This window comes from Lissotriton helveticus, chromosome 9 (assembly GCF_964261635.1).
Source record: "Lissotriton helveticus chromosome 9, aLisHel1.1, whole genome shotgun sequence".
NCBI classification, from domain to species: domain Eukaryota; kingdom Metazoa; phylum Chordata; class Amphibia; order Caudata; family Salamandridae; genus Lissotriton; species Lissotriton helveticus.
Window position 1 is genome coordinate 1027516038 of NC_136070.1, and position 24680 is coordinate 1027540717.

Below are 24680 nucleotides of genomic sequence, written 5' to 3' on the forward strand. Positions count from 1 at the left end.
GGAGAGGTAATTCATACTTCAGGTAAAAAATCAGAGACCAGAATTTGCAATATAATTTACCTTTGGAAGTGGTGAAGTCAGTGAGTTTACGGTCAACCCTGATGAGCAGAGATATGTATATCTTCATAGAAACAGCACAATTGGCATAGCCCAGGAGTATCACTTCATGTTGTCCCTATCCATACAGAATTTTAGGCGAGCCCGCTTTTTTTGCCTCCTTTGCCATGTCTGGAACTTTGGTCAGTGGGCCTGCCATGTCCAGCAACTTATCCGGCAGCGATGCAAGACCTGTCAATATCTTTCATAGGGCCCTCAGGCATCCCCGACCTCTTTGTCCAAAGGCTTCCAAAGTTTGCACACCTTATATTGGCTGACCTTGTCAGCTGGGGACTGTTCATAGGACATGGGATGGCAAATGTCCTCTGAGTTCAGTATACCTGCAGGTGATTTAGGTTGCTGACCCTGCTTACCTCCTTTCTATCTCTCAGGTTCAGAGTATGGATGCCAAGGTCTCTGACATCTTAACCATCGTGCGACGCACCAAGGAATTCTGTGTTGCCACCATCATCGTTCGGGATGTTTAAGCCTGTTAGGTCCACCCCAGAATTATTTGCAACCTGATCGTCGGAGGTACCGAATGACGTCCGCTTCCACCCGCTTTGCCCTCTTGCCTGTTTTTAAACCATGATAGAAACACTCTTTCAGCCTATCAGTGGCATCATCTCCCATAGGTTGTCCTTGTTTGCATTTAGCCTTGGCAGGAGTCTTGCCCACCAGGTTGTGCAAATTTTCAATCCTCTAGAGGCCAAGGTTTTCCCTCTGAGGAAGGGGTTCTGGTAGGGACATAGCCCAAGCCGCAAGCTTTTTCCCAGAGGTTCAGGGCACTGCTCAACCTGCCTCCAGCTCTGACACAGAATTAATTGTCATAATTACCATGTTAATGAATTTTTACAGGTTGAAATGCGTTTGTGAATTTCTTTATCCAAAACTTAGGGACATCATCTGGTCTGTGACTTCTCAAGTTGTACTTGTTGTCCCCATTGGTAGTCTAATTTCTCTAGTATCCGACCTGGAGTGTTGCTTTTGTAGCTTTTCAGATTTATTCATCTAGCCTCTGGGTTTCTCATGTTTGTTTTTTATGGTTACCATGGAGATATTTTTGCTTGGCCACCGCTAGTTTGCAGATCAGTTCCATGAAATTTGACAACCGCTTTGGTGCACTTTTCTCATTTCTCTCCTCTTTTTCTTGAAGCATTTTTTTTATGATCTGAGGTTTTTGTCGTATTAGCAACTTTAGGTGTTATCCTAAGACTATTTTGTGTTTTTAATTGGTATTAAATGTAATCACTGCCCTTAAGCTATAATTACATGATCCTAATTTACTTGTATGGTATTCCTTGCATTTTTTGTGATTTAATCAGTTCTAGTTTTTTTACGTATCCTAAATGCTCAAATTTACTATTGTTTTATATTTATTTGATCTTGTTTTTATCTATCTAGCCTAAGCCTAAAATTATTTTATTCAGATTCATTCATTTAAAATAATCCTTCTAAACCAGTATGTACAACTAGACATAACCAATAATTATTTTAACTTAAAAAAAAATTAATATACCTAAACTTACTTGCATTCTTAATTATTTGAATAACCTACTGAATGGGGTCCTTACTCCAGCATGTATGAAATTATTTTCAAACAATTATTTTACCATTATTTTATTATTTTAATACTTATGCTCTCTCTAAATCTTATTTTTTCTTTTCATATTTTTTGAAGTGTAAATGTGTTTGTGACATAAAATATCTTGGGGAGAGTCCCGCTGGCACCTCCTTTTTGATTTATTTATTTTCTAACCCTTAATTTTGGATTTTGTAAAAAATATTTGATTAAATAGCACATGCATTATATTAATGTAAATATGTAATTTTTCCAATATTTGAATTCTTACTTTGGTCAGAGTAATGGTCAGTGATGTACTGGTCACCTAGATGCAGTGGCCCAATGATTTAATGGAATTGGTGTAGTGTAGGTAAAGCTCCTGGTACAACAAAGATAGGTGCCAGTATCTAGAGAATAGATCCCTCAATGAAAGTTCAAGATTGGAAATCAAAAGAGGCAAGAGGTAAAAGGCTGGTGCTAAGCTTTTTCAATTGATACAAAATACTGTGAACTTAAATAACCAACTGATTACTCATGTCCTGAAGGAGAATCTTATCCTCCAGTGATAAGGAATTGATACTCCTCACGACTCTTGGGTCTTGCACACCAGAGAACATGTTCACACTTCTTCCATTCTTCCTCTTATTCTCAATCCTGATCACCTGGCAGATCTGGTGCCAAGCTCAGTTGCTCACTAGTTATGTTCTTGCTATACAATCCCAAGATATTCATGCATAAGCAATTGGCTATTACATTCTTTACCGTTAAGTATAAAAATAATTTCTACCATCTCTAAATATTATCATTTCATATCTGAAACATATCTCCTTTTAAAGTTGTTTGAAACAGCATCTATTATCATACTTAAACAATATTTACAATATAACTCTTTTAGAGGATTTTCAACCTGAATTCTTTTAAAGCATCAACATTCATTATACATGAATAACAATGGAGACTTGGCATTGTTTTAGCTACTGAACCTTTCAGCAGCTTTCAGAAACAACAATGCGTTTTCCCTATTGTCCAGAATTAAGGAGGTTGTGGGCTGTTGAAACTAGCAAATAAATGGGGGTTATCTTTTGTGGGAATGCATTGTTTCCTACATTTTGGCAACAGTGAATTTAAGGGAAGTGTTTTCTTATTAACACCAGACAGGTGGGCAATACCCAGTGTTCCAATCTAGTGCTTGATCTGTTATAAATATATGTTCATCATCTTCACTCATTTTTACAATACCTAGTGTTTAATTTCACAGCCATGCCAGTGACAGGCAACTGGTGTTTCGACAATCTATTGCCATTGCCAGCCTGAATGTACAATCAGTGGGGCTCAGATGGTGCTCTGGAGAAGTATACACAAATGTAACATACAAATCCACCCAAGATAACTCCAGAATTAACAAATCAGAATTCAGCTATGAAAATTAGGTTTGCTGTGTAGAATCCACATGGGCAGTATGAGGTGGGAATTAGGCATCTTTGTTAGGTGCACAAACAACACTGTAGTAGAAAAGACTAATAATTCTATGAGAAATATAGATCTAGCACTGCTGTAACTAAAGCTCGGCTGGGATGCCAGAGCAGTTTAAATTAGTACAACTAGGATAGAAATAAATGCTACAATAGAACAGACTTTATATATACAAAGATAATATCACAATAATAAACACAGAAGAAATCTAAACAGAGAATGTAAGTTACAAATAAAAATAGACTAACACTAAAGAAGGCACTTGGTAAGCATTAGAACTTGCCACCAACTCCACCACCATCACTATCAATCAGTTATTTTATCAATCTACTGCTGGAAAAAATCAGTTGCAATCTGTAGGCGGTACTAAGACTGGGACCTAAGCAGGGAAACCAACATGAAACCTACAAAGAAGGCAGATACCAAGACCCCTGTATGGGATACAGCTATAGGGGAAACTTAAATGCAGTGCATAGTGCATATAAACACAGCTAACCATAAAAGGAAATATAAGAACACTAGGAACAGTCAGAAATGAAGTAACTGGGAACCAGCAGGGGTTGCTTGGGGCTATTCGCAGCGTCCGACTGTGAAGTTTCAAAAATATTAATGCAGGTAACTGGATTATTGAAGAAGGGCAGTGTGCCTGGGCTGTATTTACAAAACCCTAGGAAGAATGTGAGCGGCAGCACAGGTAGGAACAAATAGCCCCACAAAAATGCCATTTTACCTGTCAAAAATAAAATGCACAATCTATTTTTGGGATGAAAGCACGCACACAGTCTCACAAGCAAAGAATTCAAAGAACTGCAAAAGATGACAAAAAGCATTTTCAATATTGTACCACGTGTAAGCATTGACTGTTACACCTGGACAGCCGGCCAGGAATTCCTCACACCACCTATCCAAGTTACTGGTGTTGCGGATCAGGTACACATGACGCAATGATCCCAGGAGGATTTAGAACTTTCTTCCCAGGGTGCTCTCTTTAGTTCACCACTCATGGGTGAGACAGTGGTACTTTTTTTCTCCCCTCCCCCCCAGATTCCCCACCCACATGATTGGGTTGATGAGCTTCACATCCTCGGTGGAAAAGATCTCGGGAGAGTATGGGTTGGTTGTGCCTGGGGTCTTCGCCAGTTGCAGGTACATCCTGTAAGGTGCTAATATGACGGTTTGTTTGCAACTGGCCAAGCATAGTCTATACCACGGTTCCTTATCCCCAAGGAAGCCATCTTCTAACGGCTAATCTCTCATAATAGGTTTTAATAAAAGACCAATCCATGATGGCTGCCATACTTATAATGTCTTTCCGTCTCCAGTTTCCTGTTCAGTAGAGGTAAAGATATTCCGCTAAATTCATATCAAAACACAGTTGAATTGTTTCAGTGAATCTGCCACCTGTAAGTCCCAATTTGATACTTTTTCCCTGAAATTACTCTTTTGTGGTTTGGAACCTCTTAGAATTCCTTCAGTGTTTCTTGCTCCCGAGGGTAGATTGTAGTACTGTTCTGTAACTTCCTCTCTAAGTAATCTGCATTTACCTGGATGTATTGTCATCTTGTACTGGAGGTTGTTTTATGCTAGTAGGGGTTTTCCTCCCAAATCAGTTGGGAGGCATTTGTTTGTGGAAACCTTCTTCTTGGCACATAGAATATTTTGTGTATGAGCCTCAGTCAGGCAAACCTAAACCTGAGCAGCGATTGATGCATTCAGCTATTAATATTGACCTCCGATTATTTTGTTGCAAAATACAAGGAATATATTTTGAGCTTTGATTCTTAAAGTACAATGTATTTTGGAAGTTGCATTTTTTGTTTTTGGTGTTATGATATCAGAAGGATTGAATGGAACAGGGTCCAGTCTTCAGTAGTAACTCAGTATCTTGTGATTTGCGAGCTGTCAGTACCAGGTGGAGGGACAAGGAAATTTGGAAAGAGCAAATGCTCCTTTTGACGTTTCCAGTAGGCCTAATTGGTAGTGCTTCTTTTCTTGTGAATGTTGAATAATTCTGTACATTGATAAAGGCTTTTCGTGAGCATTGAATTTGAATTCCCAGCAGTGGACAACTGTACCCTGTTGCCCTAGCAGGCTCGAGCTTGCGATCCTGACATCTAGTTGCGCAGAGTGCATTATTTGAGGATTCAATCTTGGAAGAACTAAACATTGTGTTGGCTCAATGGGAGAATCCCTTCTTCCAGTACTCCAAAATAAGGTACATAAATGAGCATATTTGTATTAAAAAGAAACAATTTGCAAAATATGTTATTCCTACCAACAAAGTAAAGACCCTTGAAGTTATATTTCATTCCAACCTGTCAGTGTATAAATGCTATTGTGCAGCTATAAATGATGTTCCTCTTTTGAGAAAGGTATGAACTTTCCTCCTAGAGTTACATTGAGCCAGGGTGACTAGAGCCTTTATTGGCTAAAAGATTTGCCATTACCCTGATACCATTACTTTGGTAAAGTGATGAGTCCCACTAAGCTTGTTTTTGCTATGTCCCCCATCCCCAACATAAATTAAGGGGTGGGGGATCAGGTCAAGGGGTGTTGCTATGGAGGTAAGTGTCTCTCAAGCAAATATGTGCAAGATCTCTCTTAACAAAGATTGACATGACAGTGAATTAACCAAAGTACTTGCAGCTAATATTTTGATTTACAACTGCTACTTTGGTGTCCTCTTTCATGACCATTTCCTACCCTTACCTTCAATTATAACTCTGAATACATTGTAACCAGAACTCTTACTGCAACCCTTAAACCTTACTCTCACCCTTAGCAGTATCTGTCATTCATTACGTGTCTTAATTATAACTCTTACAGTAAACCCTAAGTCTATTTCTTACTTTCTAAGGCTATGCCTAACTCAAATCACATTTGTAATATTTTAACTTAATGTACATATAAGCCATACATATAAACATACCTATATTACCCATTGATCTCAATGTTAACACATTATGTAGTGCCTTAACTGAACGTGTTTTGGCTATCTCTATTCCTTGTTTAGGGTTCTTTGTGATGAATTTGTTGTTATGATACACCCCTGCAGTGTCTTCGTGCCAGCATCTCTGGAGGTTCTTTAATTCAGTCCCTATACTCGTGGGTGATATCTTTGCTGATAATAGAAACTTCAAAACTCTCTTACCTTTGAAATTTCTTTCATGAACTTCTTCTGGGGCACATGGTTTAAAAAATAATTTTGCTAAACTCTGCCTCTTCATTGGTTCCAATAGTCTTCAGTAGTTTTATTCAATGTTTTCACCCCTCAAACCATGTATGGTTATCTTAGTAGCATTTCTCCTTTGCTTAAGGTCAGTGAAATGGCCCAACTTTGTAATCACATGCTCCATTTCCTCAGGTGACTTTGACTCTGTAGGGAAGAATTACTGTCAATGCACATATCGCTAGGCCGCAGAAGTACCACCAGACACAGAAATACCTTTGCAACTGCATCTTTTTTTCCCCTCAGTGGCCGCAGGGGAGTGGTCACAAATATATGTTTGCATTAAAGCTCTATTTGGTTATTTCAATAATAGTGCATTTCTCTACCATAACATTTCCTGGACTGAAGGCACGCCTTTCCCTAACTTAACGCAGTGCTTTCGTTCCACAGTTCCCCACTTCTCAAGTTGGCGAGTGAGTGGAACCAATTAGAATTGGTAAGCTATGCCAACTCCGTGTTGGAAAGGGGGAGCAAAACAACACCACACCCAGGACTGCAAAAGCCTCTTTATGCCTTCACGGTTCTAGCTGCTCCTTCCACCAAATAATGATTAACACTTGAGCTGCAGTGCCCAGTGTTGTATTAAACAATGAAATAAAAAATCCTATATGTTGATGTTCTCTTCAGATCCAAATTAAAACAAGGGCCTTTTAGTTTAACTAATCAAGGAACACGACTGCAAACAAACTATTACTTGGCTGAACTATACATCATTCATCTAATGAAATACATCTTTTTGAAAATTGAGTAATTGCTTAGAAATGTAGTACATAGATGCCTCTTAGACACAAATCACTGAGAAGCCCCATTGTATTCAATAAGGTCAATTGGACGAAAGCTAAACCAGCCCTTCTCAAAATAATGCGTAGAAGTCATGAGTACAGAAAACAAGGAACTCACTCATTCTTGTTAAAATGTCTCTTTTTTATTTATATAAAACTTATTTTGTAGAGAAATTAGTTAGAATAATATTCATAATTTTTCAGTGTGTCTTTTGTAAATCACGTTTAAGTTGGCCTAAGACACACCAGTATACCATCATTTTAGCTAAGCCTTATTGTAGTAAAACACCATTTCCACTTGATTTTTGTGTTGTTGCTGTGTGTTCTGTTTGCTGATATCCAAGCAGAACGGCACCACTGTACTGAATTCACCAATTTAATAATTGTGTTCTACTATGCTGTGAAATTAATCTGGACCATATTTTTGTGTTTATGTTTTATTTTGAGCAGGGAACGAAATTAACAAGGATGTATATGGGGACTACGTTTATTACATGAACATATATATTTTGCACTGCAGAGTAGCAATCTCCGTCTTGGTCCCTTAAAACAGTTCTAGATATGGAGACTGATCCTATCAGAGTTCTTTATAGAACAGATATCCCTTTTAATAGTTAGAATATCTATAATGTGGTATTGTTTAATCACAAAGCTTGATGTTTGCATTCTGTATTGTCAGAACTTGAGTTGTAAGTAATTTGATAGGGTTATGTTATAACTGCAAGAAAGAATAAAACCATTGTGAACAAGTCCCTGTAGTAAATAACAAAAATAATATGTTAATTTATCATTGAGGTCAGTGTTTTTTAATTTAAGTAAAGAGTTCTGAATTGGGACACGTTTAATTGTAATGCAAGGGTTATTGCGATTTATGGTTAATGTGATAGTTGAAGTTAAGGCAGTAACAGAGTTCCAAAGAGGATGGGGATTAGTTTCAGGTTAAGGTTTAGGAGTAGTTTAAAGGTTAGGCTTATAATTAGATTAATGGTTAGGGTTAAAGTTCTATTTGAGGTGAGATAACACCTTTCCAATAGAGGTATGTTTAGGTTAAGCAATATAATAAAGTTCAGGGGGCCCCTTTTGGCCAACATAAAGTGTTATGCATAGTATTCACTCATTTGAAAGGATTGTCTGTAATCTGATTTCATTGTCATTGCATTATTTGTAAAGATATAGATACATATTTTATCCTTCAGTAACCTCATAGCTGCGTCGAACGTTCAGCACCCAGTGCTGAAAGTTCAAATAACGAGCGCTGGCCCGTCGGCCAACGGTCGTGCGCAGCACTGGGGAGGTAGTGCTAGTGACGACCGTTGGCCGGCGGCAGCGCTTAAGGGGGTAACTATTATTATTATTATTATTATTATTATTATGCATTCTTATATAGCGCTCGATTACCCGTAGGCATCTCGGCGCTTGCCTTGGGAACCCGTCCTGGCTTATTCCCTGTGAGATACCCATACTGGGCACCCCAAGGTGAAAGCCAGGCATCCCGCCGCGGGGGGGGCCGTAGTGGAGATTAAGCAAGCTAATGCCCAGAGCTGCAGAGTGTGAACCCGTGATTAGAGTAGGCACCGAAACAAGAATGATCAAGTCCGTGGATATTTGGGCTCAAGACCCTGCCGCGTCGGGAATTGAACCCTGGTCCCGGGTCTGACCTCTGCTTCAGGGTCTGCCTCCTCTAACCAGTGAGACACACTTCTCCACTAACTATGATTGAGGCATAATGTATTACTTAAATCATAACAGTAACTTGAATAACATATTAAATAAATATAAGAAATGGGCAGTTCAACATTACTTTCAGATATCCTGATCAAGAGAATAAATCAAATATTAAGCAGTTACATTGGATCCCTTTTAGCTTGCAACCATTTGATGAGTTTTTCTCTTCCCTCCTCTAAACAACACTAGATTCTCAGTCCATATTAGAAGAGGCAAATACGTATTTCTGAATACATAACAATTAGCCTAAAGTGGTTCTTGAGGTTGTAACCATAGTAACAACCATACATAATTTTTTTTATAATAATTACCGCTAGAGAACAAAAAAACTGTGTGCCATAAAACAAACTAATAAATCAATTAAAACAAAAAGCATTAGTTGTATTTGCCATTCATAAATACACCACATACTTTCAATTAATGTATTTGTTTTATTGGACACAGATTGTTATACTAATATTGATTAATAATCCATAGCATAGGATGCATGGATATTTGGTAATAACCACCCAGGCAGCCACTACTGACATACAATAGTACATGAACATGGTTCCCATGATGGAGGGCTGGATAGCTCTTGCTTCAGATTAAAAACAAGGCAACCTAAAGCACCTAAATGTCACATGACAAAACCCCCCAAAAATAACAATAAACTTGACAAAATTAACAAATCCCTCAGAAATGTCAGGGGTGCCTGTGGCACCAGTCTCGCTATGTCTTCTACATGTCATGAAACTCGTGACTCCACACAAAAATGTTTCAACTAGAGAGCTACAACTTACTTGCTGAATGACTGGCAAAGAATGCTTTTGTAACCTTTCACTCACTTAAAGTCAGAAGGACTGTGTCAGCTACTGTTCCCAAAGACATGTAGGGTGCAAAATATAAGAGAAGTCTTGATTCGTCATGGGCCTATGTACATGGTTCACCTTGAGTTATCGGAGACACTGTAAACCTGGCTCATGAGTGGTACATTATAATTGGTTTGGCATAACAGGCACTGACCTGCTATCTTATTTTCTTTTGTTCTTTTTTAAACAGTTTTCTGAATTGTGGCTCAGTTTTTTTTATCTAATGATGTTTTAAGTTATTGTGACACAACATAATACTTTGATCATGATTTAATAAGTTTAGTTGCAAACTTGAAAGCTTGGCACAACAATTGAATTATTATTATGGATTGAAATGTCTTTTGCTCCTGAGGCATTCAAACAGTTGAGCCATTGATAATGTTTTCTACATTGAGAGGCCACATTTAAATCAGTTAAAGTCAAATATCTCTAACACAGAGTACTTCTGGTCCTAATATTTGGAGTTTGCTTGTTTAGTTTATACCGCGAGGCAAGATTTAGTCCCCATTATCAATCCAGATCATATTTACCATCATTACTTAAATCAGTGGCACATTAAAAGAATGAACTGGTTCATCTAGGAGTCTGTGTCCCTGTTGTTCCCTCACATTGACTAATGGAAACGTCTATGTGCAGCTTATATAAATAATTGGAAGCTTATAAGTTGAACGTCATGGAAAAATGGAATACTGAGCCATATTGGTAAAGTTTGGATGATTTGGTTCAGTGCCTGTACCAAATTATACACCAAAATGGATGCCCACATATTAATTAGACACAGCCAGTTATGATCAAAGTGTTATTGCCATTGATGCCAACACACCCATTGACAAAATTTCACATACCTTGCTATAGAGGTTTCACATTGAAAATGTCTTTACTTCTCTGTTCTTTTATTACAGAGTCTGAAGCACGAGCATTGGCCAAAGAAAGACAAAAGAAGGACAACCACAATTTGAGTAGGTTGATCAGTCCTTTGTGTATTGCATTTGTTTTACTTGATCAGGCACAGAGTCTAAATGTTCATTCAAGTTGAAATAGCTTGGTGTTCGTATGTGTATGTTATTTAGATTCATCATTGGACTTAATATCTATCCATGTATGTCAGTGCCTACATCATTTAACAGCAATATGCATTCAGTTCACTTTGAAATGGTGTTCTGTATGACACCACAAATCTAGAGACCTTTTTCTCATTATGCACATACAGTTGCTGGATATATTTTTATACACGTAAGGTGCAGTCATTTCAAATTTGCTGCTGGATTAGCAGTTATGGTGTTTATAATATAAGAAAACATTTTGTCAAACGCAGTTTTGTCGAGGCAGAAAGGACTGCGGATATGTTCCATGGCAACTTACTTAGGAAAATAGTGCACAACCTATTTGCGAACACATTTGCATTAGCTATTATCTTAAAATGACTTTTTCCTTTTTACAAAATGTCTAATTTACCTATTTCATTGCCTTGCTTTATTATAGTTGAAAGAAGAAGAAGATTTAATATTAATGATCGTATTAAAGAGTTAGGTACTTTGATACCTAAATCAAATGACCCGTAAGTATATTTTTAATGCCTACATATATATATTTAAATGATAGTAAAGAACTTTGGCAGAATTATTCTTCTTATTTCATACATTTGGATTATATATCTCAATTTGGCACTTTTTGTATTGAAGTTGAACCCAAAAAATTAGATTATCCTGTCTCTATTTATCCTTTATTCATTTGATGCATCTCTTTCTCATTACCGCAACACAGAGACCCTCATTCACTTCTATTTATTGGCATTTATGAGAGAGGGGGCAAGGGAAATTTCTGAATCAGAAGCAAAAACTATGTATTTTCATTGTGCCACGACAACTCTGAATGATTTGTGTGAATTGTGGATTCTCGCAGTAGGATATTCATGGACTTTTGATCACCTAATATTTCCTTTAGTGGAACATAATGCATATTTTCTTTCATCTGTTCCATGAAAGTAAGAAACGTGGTTGCTACATTATTTTCATCAATCCTAACTTTTCGGAAGCTGCCAAATAAAAAGAAGAGTATTTATCTTTAAAAGTTATTACATTGTTTTTTTTTAAAAAGTTGCATTGTTTGTCAGCATGCTCAACGTACCATACCTTTGTAAATTTTAGACCGTAAACAAAAGTTGCAAAAGTTGTTTTCAACATATAATAATAATGTTAACTTAAAAAATGTATAAAATACATTCTGGAGGTTTAAAGAAGGGATTGCCTGAGTACATCTTGTTGGGTTTCCCAGTAGTTGATTCCATCACTGCAGCAATGATTTGAAAACTTTTTTATAGCTCTGAAATAATCATGAACCCTTTTTAGATCTCACCGTTAAGACAGAGCCAGCTGTCAGGTTGCAAAAGACCTAGTATGGGCTTACTAAAACTTACAGTGGACGTAAAGCCCATTCATTGCTTACCGTTCATTGGCTTTATTGCCACTCTCATTTGCTTGCTTCTTATCAGATGGATTGCCTAACTATGGTGGGTGTGCCTTTTACCATCCTTTTGCTTGGCTGACTTATATTCGTCCACTCCTCATTTTTACGGAACAACCTTTTACTTTTTCTTTGAGCATTCTATGAAAGGTCATGTGTTTTCTAGCTCTCTTTTTGAGCGTGGCTTTCTCCTCAAACAACCACACGCTGCATGCCCTGTTTTCACTCCCTTGTGTTCTGATCTAATTTATGCGCTTCTGCCCACATCCCAAGCACCATGTTGCTATATACCCTTTATATGCTGCTTTTCTTCTCATTCACCACCCAGCCATATTTGTATTCTTCCTCTCACTTTAGCTTTCCCCTACACTGCTCCTCCATACTTCCTCCACCTTTGTAGTCTTTTAAATATTCCCATTTTTGGAATGCACAGGATTTGACATTTGCTCCTGAACATTCTGCTAAACTAAAAAGTACTTTTGCACACTTGACATTTCTTTTTTCTTTACGGCTCTGAGTGGCATTTGCTCTCTTAGACCATCAAAAAAAAAGAGTAGTGTGTGTGTCATTCTGCGGTTACACACATGCTTTGTGGCACTTGCACCTGTTTATAGAATGATACGATGTGCAAAAGTGTCTGTTTCACTGCACATTTGTTTTCTTTACTTTTGTCGATGCTGCACAGCCTCGGTGAACAGCATGGGCCAAACTAATACAAATACATAGATGGGTACAAAAGGTGATAACAATGCTATTAAAATAATCAGATCTCTTAATTAACAGTTCTTATGAATAGTATATTTTCAAAAGATGGCATTGTTTGTCAACAAGTTCAAAGTAGCATACACTTTTTTAATTTGACTCTGTTAAAAAGGTATAAGTTGTCTGCAATTTTCCATGGTAAAGCCAACTTGTTACAAGCTACAACATGTAGTCGGACTATTTAAAGAAGTTAAGATAGTTTGGTTATATTGCTGTGCTTTTCCTTTTACGCAGTTCTTACAGGGCAGCAAAGATTTATTTTTTGTGAGAAAACCACGGTGTGTAAATTGGGAGCTTATCCCACCTTTGAATGTCACCACTGCATATTTTCAGTAGGCCGTGTGAGCATTTGGATTTCTCTTTTTAAAAAAACATGTGCCTTTATACTGAAGGCAACATCAACTATACTAAAGCAAGTATTTTAGACTTTATTTTTGCTCCATTCCCAATTTAGAAAAATCCACACATAAATTATTAATTCCACAGAAGGTGGTTCCTACTATATTTATTAAGTGACTCATGTTTTAGTGAACAGTAATTACCCTCATAAGGCACGCAGTTGGCTGAAAACACTGCAACTGTGTCTTAATAACATTATTGGTTAATTTTGTTTTGAAATTCCGAGCTTGTGCACTATAATCAAATGTCCCAAATCGTGTCCGTATGCTATTGCAAAACTGACCATTGTGGGCATTACGCTGACTCAATAAACAGTTACACAGTTCTACTCATTTAGCTGCAATTGTAATGTAGCAAATTGATATTTGCATGTGCCATGTTTAGTGTTTTCATCCTCTCTTCCTTTGCAAGATGCCTGTGTGAATGTTTTAGTCTACGCGCTAACACTCCAGACTAATAAAGGTATACACTAATTCGGCAAATACAGACTTCTCACTCATCTCTATCCTTCTCGCACTTCTTCCCCCAAACAAAATGTTTCAGTAAAAAACGCAAAGGTAATTTCGACATCCACATACTTTAGAGTGTAAAATGGTTCCCAATCTCAGTAATGCACGACCTTTCAAAGGTAAACACAGCTTTAAAAAAATAAATAAGTCCTTCTCTTGATCTGTTCCAACTTAGATAGTTTAATTGGTGCCAAGATATAGTTTCTTAAAAAGAACATTAACACTTTGTACGATTTGAACCAAGAGATATCCTCAGTTGTCCTCAGCTGACTGATTTTTATAAAATGGCACATTGAAGGCATAAGAATCCTTTACCCTGCCTTCATTGTCAGAGACATGGTTCTTTATTACATACATTGACTCTACTATTTTGCATTCACCTGGCCCCATATTAGACCGTTTCCGTCATGTGATTCAGAATGGGCTGAATAACTTAACATCCTACCACTTTAAAGCGAAAGTTCCCTCATTTGCAGTTGTACATAGCCAAAACAAAAGAGACTCAACCTCTTCTACTCACCTTCATAGTACATGCACCTGCGCAGGGCTCTTCCATAAAGGAAGGCCTTCATGACCACCCTTGGCATGCTTCCTCTCCAGGCGGTGCAGTCACATCGTATGAGGGCCAAGGTGCACATACATGGACCCGCTTCCAACGGCCGCTGCATGTACATGCACTATAACATCCTGTGTCGTTTGCTCCAGGAGCCAGAGGAGCAACAAAATGAATGAATGATTGAGTGTCACTGTGGCATAGCTAGCTAGGAGCCATTTTCCTGCCACTCAGCCTTTTCTTTCAGTCTGTGGCAGCGACAGGGGAGATCAGACACTCAGAGGAGTGATCACCCATTTAGAAGGCACACATTATAGTACACTGAGAGTGCACACATTCAGAGATGGCCTTTGCTTAGATAGCTCCAAGGGAGAAACCAGATGGCGCGCTACCTTTCTCTCACCCATCTTCAATTATCGGTGTGTTGAAAACTTTGGAGGGGTAAAATGAGGTGGGGAAGGTTAAGGGGCTCAGCGAGAAGAAAACTAAAACAAATGAGGACACGGTTACCAGCAGCCTTCCTAAAAAGTGTTTAAGCACACTTTAGTTTGGAGCTTGGTATAAGGGAGATTAGGCAGGCAGCTCCAGTGCCATGGGCGTGGGCCGAGCTCACCCATGCTAAAGGCCGGACCTGTGTACATTAAATTGTGTTGAATAGTGCAGGGCACAACAAGGATTACACGTTTGGCCTTTGGTTCTTTCTTTTAAAAAGCTTACTGTTTTCCCTTCTGAAAAGGGTTGTTAAGCAAAAGTATGGAAATAGATTTAGGTGGTATCCATAACGACTCCTAATGATTTTAAAACATTTTTTTTTTTTAAAGTGCATGTTACAAAATAATTGCATGTGACAAGTCAGGTAATGCATCCGTAAGCACACATCATATATTCCTTACAGTGAAAGAGCTAAAATATTTTTTTAATGTAATGTAGAGGGATGCTCATGCTCTACAAGAGTACATTTGCATGGTTCCAAACACATATCAGTAACACAGATCTTTAGGATGTAGGGCTGGGTAGGGAGAGTGTGGTGCAGTAGTTAATTTGGAAAATAATGTGTGTCAGTGCCCAAAGCTCTGCTCAGATGTCTGTGGATGGAGTTATTAAATGTCTGTGCACTGAATGCCAAGGCTGCATAGTCTTGAATCCACCTCATTTCTCTTTAATCTTCTACCAGTTACTTCCTGCCCTTTTATCTCACTCTTGCAGGATCCAGCCTTTTCTCTTTGTGATGGTTTTCTCTTACACCTTTGTTCCCCTTTGTGTGTGTTACCCTCTCTTGCTCTCAGTGAATGTTTGATAAGGAAAAATAAGTGCTGTTCCCCATAAAAGAGTGCCAGTAGACTCCACCAGCAACCTCCGGGTCAATTTAAGCACTGGTGTGATGAATTCTATACCAATTCAATGGGGTGAATGCACATCAAAACAGAGTGTTAAGTGGAGAGAAGAAACTGAGTGAGGATCCAATTAAGGTACATCTATCGTTATTGGTCAACAATATAGGGAGGAACACTGGCAGCTAAAGTATTTCACGTCTTTCAAAGAGAATGCTAGCTGTGTCATTTTAAACCCCTGTCAGACCCTCTCACCCTGGAAGGATATAGCAGCAGGGACAAGACTGTGCCATGCCACCTAAAGGCAAGGTGCTGTCAGTCTGGGATCTATATTTAATCCTTCAGTCTGATGGATTGGCTCGTGACAGGAAAATATGATGCTATGTTTAAGGTTCTAAGGGATTTCATTTACGATGTTTGCACTTATATTCTCGAATTTATCTTTCCTGTGCCGTCAAAGTTAATATTGACCTTTCCTCTAGGGCTGTGGAGGCAGGTTCCACAGACTGGGAGATTAGAGGGAATGTGCGACCCGGCCCATACTGTTCCATGAGTATTCCCTACAGCAGAGAGTGAGTAAAGCGTTGTTAGATTATTGTAGGAGTGATTGACCTAACAAGCACTCTCTGGGCACTATGCAGTGAATTTAGGAACATTACAGTCTTCCCATATTACATAATGGCATGACATTTTCTATTGTTCTGTTTTTCCAATCAGTTTCTATGGGACGGGGCACTTCACCTTCTGGAGCTCAGTTGTTTCCCCTCCCTCTCCCCCTCCCCGCGCCTTCCCTCCTCCCCGCTCCAGCTCCCCTTGATAAAAAGAAGCAAGCAATTGTCATTTAAATGCAAAAGCAAAGGGCACATTAAACACTGACAAATGAATTAGCAACTGTGCAATGTGGCTTTTATGCATATGTACGTGGGGGGTGTTCAAAGATTTAAAGGGGGTTCAGTTGAGAACTACACATCAACTGACAGCTTCATCTATTCCTTTACACACCTCTAAATAGTGTACACAAATTGGGGACATCAAGTGTTGTGTATGCCTAATATTTAAGTGAACAAAATGATACTCTAGCCAGTACTGCTGCAATTCATTTGCTTGGAAGGGCTCTGACTCCTGAACACTGTCTTTTGCTTTGGTTCTTGCAGTGACATGCGCTGGAACAAGGGGACTATTTTGAAGGCGTCAGTAGATTACATCCGCAAGCTGCAAAGAGAACAGCAGCGTACACGAGAACTTGAGAACAAACAGAAGAAACTGGAGCATGCAAACCGGCATCTGCTGCTGCGAATACAGGTTTGCTGATGCAGACATATTTTTTTGTGTGAAATGCTGGGATATAAATATCTTTTCTGCTGCGAGTAATCAAGCCAAGTGAAAAGGTGTTAATTTGTTCATAACGATCCCATGCCTAGCAGAGATGCACGGTGTTGGGTTGGTGGGGTGTGATCACTGTACATCCTGTATCCATTGGCCGCAGCTGCTAGCTGAAGGCAATGTGTGATCATTGAGGCTTTCCAGGGGAAAATCTTTTTTCTTTCCCCAAAGATTGTTCTTGTAAAGTCTCTTTACAGTAAATTGGGAGCAGATATTCCACATAGTTGTCCTTTTTCATCCCGGCAACTTTGGGACAGTGTTTTTTTTTTTTTTTTGGGCAGAAGCTACACGCATGATGGGGCTTGCTGTGAACTATCACAGGCAAACTACCACTGGTGTTGGCTGACAATTGGAGACAGCTTGAAAGTCACCCATGTGACATCAGGCACTGCACTGTCATGTAGGCTCATAGACATGAAGCAGAGAGTAAGAACTCCTCACTAGGCACAAATCATATCTCCAATTGTGTTCTCCCACCAAACACGCATTTGCACCCTTGAGAGTCTGCTCATCGTGATTCTTCCTCCTCCCCTCACTTTTTTTTCTCTCTCTCTCCACCCATTTTGGCCGCCTTGTGTTCAAAATCAGATTACAAATGCATCCAATAATTTTAAAAATAGTGGGATTCCAGGTACCTTTTCAGCACAACTCTGTGTGTAAAAAATGTGCAACTGTGTAGTCTTGGATTTTGTAATATAACATAAACAAGTCAAGGATACAACAGTGCTTCCAGATTTGCGAATCTTACTTATTTTAGCCTTTTAGCTCAATTTGACAAGTCTGAATCGTATCTTGGGTTATTTTCTGAATGCTGCACAATCATTCTCAGGATTTGATAGATAAGACTAACATCATTTTGTATGTGTCTGTTAATCTTGTGTATTTACCACATTTACAATAAGCAGATGTTATAAACAAACACTCTCCCCTACCCTACTCATGTTAAAAGAGTAACTTACCTCAGGGACAGTAGTCCTGTTTATAAGACAAATCAAACTATTTGGATGGTTGATCGAAGAAGCAACCATTTCTTTTCGACATCTAAAAACTTAAAAAATGTATGTTATTTGTTTCAAGTCTAGAATTGTAAGCTGGCAGATCGGTAGATGGATGCGAAGTGCATTTTAAGTGCTTTAGTTTTGGCGTGTTGGTGCAGAATGGTCAGGAATAGTTTTCATAAAAGTTACTGTACCATCCAAAGGATAGGAATTTTTTTGCTCCTCTTGCTCTCTAATTGATTTGATCTCTTTTCCCCCCTAATGTTGTACAGATAGGAAAGGGTAGGAGCCATTAAAATCTTTAGGGGTTGTCCAACACAAACTTACTCCGATAAATCCAGATTTATCCAAAATATTCTATTTTTTTTTTTGAGTCAGACTCAATAAGCATTTAGAAGACCATGTTAGTTAATAAGCCCTCCACCCTTAAAAATACAGATAGTTACTCAAACTAGATTTACAGTAGAGTAACTTTCACACATATTTCCCTCAATGTTAGACTTACATTCTGTAAACCATGAACCCCAGCTGATCAGTGTGGTTACAAGATATTCATCCAGGTTAATTGATAATTTCCTTTTAAAGTAGACTATGATACATATAATCTAGAGGTCACTGATGATGCTTGTCTGTGGCACAATGCCATATGATGTATGTGACATAACTATATAGGGTGTAATTATGCTTCTGACCCCCTTGGCCTCGTAACATAAGTGGGCTTTCAAATGCCTGATATAACATTTGATTAAAGTTGTCATTTATTCATGTCTAATTATTCAGAGTGAGATTTGATAAGAATTTATGTTTTCTTCTTTCCTACTGACCAATGTTTCTTCTGTTTCTTTCTTTAGGAGCTAGAGATGCAGGCCAGAGCTCATGGAATTTCAGTTATGCCTTCCTCCGGCCTCTCATCTTCAGATCTAGTGAACAGGGTGATAAAACAAGAGTCAGTTCTAGACAGTTGCGGCCAAGAGGTGTTACCGCAGCACCACCCAGATCTTTCTTGCACTACAACTCTTGATCTCACAGATGGAACCATCACATTTAGTAACACCCTCCGACATATGACGGACTCTCCTAATGTCTACAATATGCCCACAAAGATGAGATCCAAACTGGAAGACATTTTGATGGACGATACTCTCTCACCAGCAGTAACTGATCCACTTCTCTCATCAGTGTCTCCCGGTGCTTCGAAAGCAAGCAGCCGAAGAAGCAGTATGAGCATGGAAGAAGCAGATCATGCCTGCTAGCAAAGAAATTGCGTGGCCTCTTACAGACTGCTATATATTTTGATCAGTAGATAAAATAATTTAACTTTTTATGACTATCTTAATTGTTCTCTTCGTATACCTTCCCTTCTTTTAGTTCCTCAGTAGAACAGAGCAGAACGTTTTCTGAAAGTTTTGCTAATAGGTAAAGAGTGTTCTATTTTGGATGTTCTTATGCCTCCAAAGTATTCATCAAGTGCATCACACATGAAATGGTTTCATGAAGAACTGCTTCGTCTAGCAACATTGGGTGGATGAAATGACATCTCAGATCCAACGATGTGTTTGTTTCCCTGCCGAATCTGCTGGATTGGTTGCTTTCTGTTTTATTTTTGTAAATGAATGTAAAGAAACCAAAAAAAACTATTGACTTGAAAAAAGATGTTAGCTTCTTATGGCTCTCTGAAAAATACAGAAACAGCTGGAAATTAATTTTATGGAAATGTCTTGCAAAGTACAGTTCTAACTCAAAAAAGTGAAAGTTATCATTGAATATAAACTTTTGTCCATGACCGTATCTGATTCCAGTTACTAAACAGATACTTTTGGTGCAATATTCCAATCAATAATTCGGAAAGAATGTTCACATTATGGTTATCGCTCAGGCTAATAAGGACTGGTTTGGAACCCTGGTATTGTGTTCGTGAGAGTTCAGTGTAAATGCACCTGCTACTGAAAACTGTTTCTGTCACAGGTTCAAATCATTGTAGAACGAAAATAACCTTTAATCCTTCCAAAGTCAATAAAATGAGCACCACTGTGTGGGGTAGTAGTAGCCACTCTTTTCCAAGCATTGAAACCTTGGTGTGGAAATGTGATTAAAGTATTATAATTCTGCCCATCAAGATCGCTTTACGCAATAGCTTTTCACAACTGATTGCCTGAACTAGCAAAACAGTACCTCCAACAGATGACTGACTACCTTGGCCCTAGATATTTCAGTATTTGTGAGGCAAGCATTTATTTTCTTGCAACATTTGACATTGTCATACCTGCACATAGCTTGTGGGTTATAAGATGTACTGAATAATGAGTTGAACTTTCACATATGTTTAGTGGCAGTATTTTGGTCTTAACAATTGTGAAAGACGTTGATGTTTGAAAGAAAATACTTTTTTATACAGACAAGCCAATTTTCCTTAGCTTAGCAAATGTACAATAAGATAAGAAAATGTATAAATTCAGTGGAATTAACCCAAATTCTTTTTACGTTGACTTCTCCTTGGTGATATTTAAGATTGCATTGTACAATACATTTTAATTTCTTCCATTTTGGAAAATGAATGCTATTTGCGATCATATTTCATTTGTAGCGTTAGAACATATAAAAAGGAAGAAAGACTGGAGAATTTCTGAGCTTGCTCTAAAGACTTCTTTGGAGGTCTTTATAGAAGTCGTGCATTACATGGACAAACAACATTTTAATGCTTTAGGGAAGTGGGAACCTACACTAAATGAGAATGTGCGAAAAAACTCTAGTGTCAAGACTTCCACTATGTTTGCATTCACCGGAGGCCACACCTTTCAAGGACTTGTTTATTGAACCTTGTTATAAACTCACTTCAGAGACTTGATCTGAAGAGCGCCTTTAGTGCATGATTTGTACTTTTGAAAAATGGCAATTGTGACTTTTACTCACCCGTACTGTGCATTGATTTAAAAAAAAGAACATTTTTGGGCAAGATTATTTAAGACATTACCTTGCTATTGCTTGGTCTTTTCATGTTTACCTGTTTGTGACGTGCACACAGACAGATACAATCTGAGTAGTTGTTTGACGTATGTGCAGTGGCATTTGTAACATCACTTGGGTGTATGGAACATTTATATCCAGCCTAGATGATGTAGCTTGTGACACTATTGTAAACATATTAACATAGCCACTAACAGTAAAGGTTGGCACTATGCAAAGTCTCAACACTTGAAGGATGTTTAAAACGCTTGTGAAAATCTATAGTGTACTTGAATAGTATTATTGATGGTCAGATGGGTGTTTAAAAATATGGCAAGTGCATAACTGGGATTTATTTTTTAAATGAATATGAAATATTTTGTATATTATCGCAATATACCTTGGAAATGTTTTTAAAACATTACAGTTATAGACATGATATAAATTAAGCTTTTTAGGATTCATATGTATTTATTTTTAAGTGGTTCTGTCCAAAAAGGACCGTAATATGCTTGGAAACCAAATAACTGTTTAGTTCTCTTACAATGATGTAAAACTAGTTTGAGTGCAATATCTAATCTAATCTAATATGTAGACCTATGCAATAACAGTAGTAATTAGCGTATGATGATCAGCCTAGGTGTCTTTTCACAGATGTAATATAGTGTTACAAGTTAGGAGAAAGGAATATCTGTAGCAAGCTGTGTTTAGCGTGTAAATGACAGATGTGCATATATAATTCATTCAGAATGAAGTGCCTTATACTATAGTTGTAGCCTTCTTTGACGAGCACTGACTGAAGCGTGACATAGGGCACAGCTTGAATTGTATTTATTGTAAAGATGTGTAGCACGGTGCCTAAGTATGAAAAAGTAAAGAGCTTCCAGTTTCCTAAAGATTACTATTAAATACACATTTTTGATATTCTAGTGCAGTGGTGCCAACTTAACTAGTTTGAACTGTTTACTCAGTTTTTTGATAGAACAAGTGAGTACAAAAAGATCAAACAAATAAACTTGAAGGTGTACGAGATAGGATTGGGAGAACGTTTAACTGTATAAGCAGGGAACATTCAAATACAATGCTAATAATGCCATCCTTACCATACATTTGTTCCTATAGGGTGAAACAGAGTTTGTACTCTGACAGCCTTAATTGTTCTCTTTGTATAGCTTGAAGTGAGAGGAGTGCATGTAGGCAAGGCAAAAATACTGCCCCTTTGTGTATATATCATACATCACAGTAAAATCATGCTCTGTGCTAAAATGTCTGGGTTTCAGGTTTCAATATAGTGGTAAGTCTGGCCATTTTAGGACACAATTTTTATACCTATATTTCTTTTGGTGTGGTTAATTTAACAATATTTATAATGCTACGATAAGTAAAATAATAGTGAAAAACAACTGCAATGACCATGTACATAGAACGAGACGCCTCTGCAGTACTGCTTTAGCAGGGCCAAGTCCCAGAATCAAGCCTCAAAAAGGAAAGTCAGTATGCACATTCCTAATATAGAATGACCACTTTTTACTTCGGTTATATTGGCTGTTTATTGCATTTTATCTGACATAATATTAGAGTTATTGGTTATTGGCAACCCCGTTATATTGGCTCTTTATTACATTTTATCTGACATAATATTAGAGTTATTGGTTATTGGCAACCTCTTGTTCATCTTTGTATTCAAATCCTATCAACTGCATCACAATCTCAAGTTCTAAAATAGAGCAGTTATCTCTGACCTTCTAAACTTTTCAGAAGATCCCTTGTATGGTTAAAGTTCAGTTAGCCATGTTTTTATATTATGACAATATTCCGAGCATTTTTTTAAAGAACTATAGACGCTAAAGAGTAAGTCTTTGCTGGTAAGACTTTACACACAGCACCTTTTCATTGTGCCATTTTTTAGTGATTACATGCTTTCTCAAGCTCATTTTAGGCTTTACTTTCAGTGTATCTTTTCAGAATCCTGTGTTAAGAATAAAACGGTTTCAACTAGCAGTTAAACAGTTTACCATATGTTCATATTGTTGGCTACAAAATCCAGTCGGAATCTTTATGTAAAATTGGCAAATGGAAAGGAAATAAGGAGAGTTTCACAATATACTGTGAAGTGTTTCAGCTCAAGGAGTAGGCATTACATTTTACTTTGAGGGATTTGAGTTTTGGTTGTATAGTGTATAACTTCAAGTATGATGATTTCAAATCTAAATTTTGCAATTAAGGGTGGAATGTTGAGATCTTAACAGAGAAAGTTAACCAGGCTTTGAGATTTTTCTGACTGTATGAGGTCGACCACTTTCGATGACTCAACCAGTTTTGATGTCTTTAAAGAGATTTCATAATTCTGATGCATTAGTTTAGGGCTAGAAACACACATCAGTGGGGTGTCACTTGAATTTGAGAGCAAGGGACCTGGAGTTAGTGGTTCGCAAATGTAAGTAAATGATCTAGAATTTCAGGTTGAAGGGTCCAACATGAGGCCATTACTAGCAGATTAAAGTAAGAACTTTGGAACTCGAGAGTCAGTTTCTAGGGCCTCTTGAGTAAGAGTTTTTTAACACTTAGTAGGACTCTTGTAATATGTGTTTTATTTACAGTAATGCACTGATTTTGTGGAACTTGTTCTCCAGCACTCTAGGGTTTGAAATAGGAAACGGGAGCAGTTTGGAGACGTTTGCCATCATAGTCAAGAACATTATATTAGTTTCTTTATTGTTTTAGTGTAAAGAAGCCTAATCCCGATCCAGTCATTAGAGCAAGCACAATTCCTAAAATTAGATGAGCTGGTCCTTTGCACTTAGAACAGTTCACAGGTAATATAGTTGGAAAATCACAACTTAAATATCACTAACAATTTGATATAATATTGTTCCTGTCATCCAAATATAGTTTTATTCTTTTGGAAAGTCAAAAACGTAAATAAAAAAAACACATATCATACACTACCACCCCAGAAACATTAAGTCTACGTGGTGATTAACAAAACTGGCTAATTACAAAATAGGTTAAATAATAATCTATTGCAACATATTCTTCAGTGTTAAAGGTTTAAAATCATTTTAAATAAGAGAAAAGATGAAAAAGGAAGGTACAGTACCTTAAGTCCTTAATATTTAATTCATTGAATCAAACTCTAAAGTAAGCTTCGGATGAATACCATCTAAGGTAAAACCCATGGAACTCAAGTATCAGTACATAACGTATGTAAAAGGGAAAGTTGATGGGTTTTGTCCAAATCTCTGCCACTATGGTATATCCTGAACATATGGAAGTAAATTCACATTGACTTCATTGTTAAGTTGAATACTGTAAAAGCTACTCCTTATGCATGCTGTTCATTGCAGGGCATACTTTGTCTTTGCCGCTGATCATTGCATTTGATTATTGTTTCTGTATAAAACCATCTTCTATATAACCAATGGAAAATGCCCTATCAAATTTCACCTTTGATTTTGAAGCTGTTTGAAGGAAATGATGTGTCACCATGGGTGTAGTTTATGTTGTAGATGGCCACTCGACTTCATTCCATCTCACATTATAAAGATATATCTATTTACACCTCTATAGATATAGGTTAATAATAATTCATTGCTCGTCTATGTAGAAGGTTTCTTGT

General features: G+C 37.7%; 1 protein-coding gene across 12 annotated transcripts in view; it reads left to right on the plus strand.

Moving 5' to 3' along the window:
* MITF (melanocyte inducing transcription factor) overlaps positions 1-21983 on the plus strand; it is a 759320-nt gene extending 737337 nt beyond the window's left edge. For 4 of the 12 annotated variants that reach the window (XM_078661339.1, XM_078661336.1, XM_078661345.1 and 1 more), the window contains 5 exons: positions 10623-10679; positions 11203-11278; positions 16220-16309; positions 16892-17039; positions 18970-19500. In XM_078661339.1, the coding sequence (XP_078517465.1) occupies positions 10623-10679; positions 11203-11278; positions 16220-16309; positions 16892-17039; positions 18970-19371 (773 nt within the window). In that variant the 3' untranslated portion in view covers positions 19372-19500. Of the gene's footprint in view, positions 1-10622; positions 10680-11202; positions 11279-16219; positions 16310-16891; positions 17040-18969 lie in introns of all 12 variants that reach the window. The other 8 variants (XM_078661343.1, XM_078661344.1, XM_078661338.1 and 5 more) reach the window with 5 other exon arrangements.
* Positions 21984-24680: the final 2697 nt, after the last annotated feature.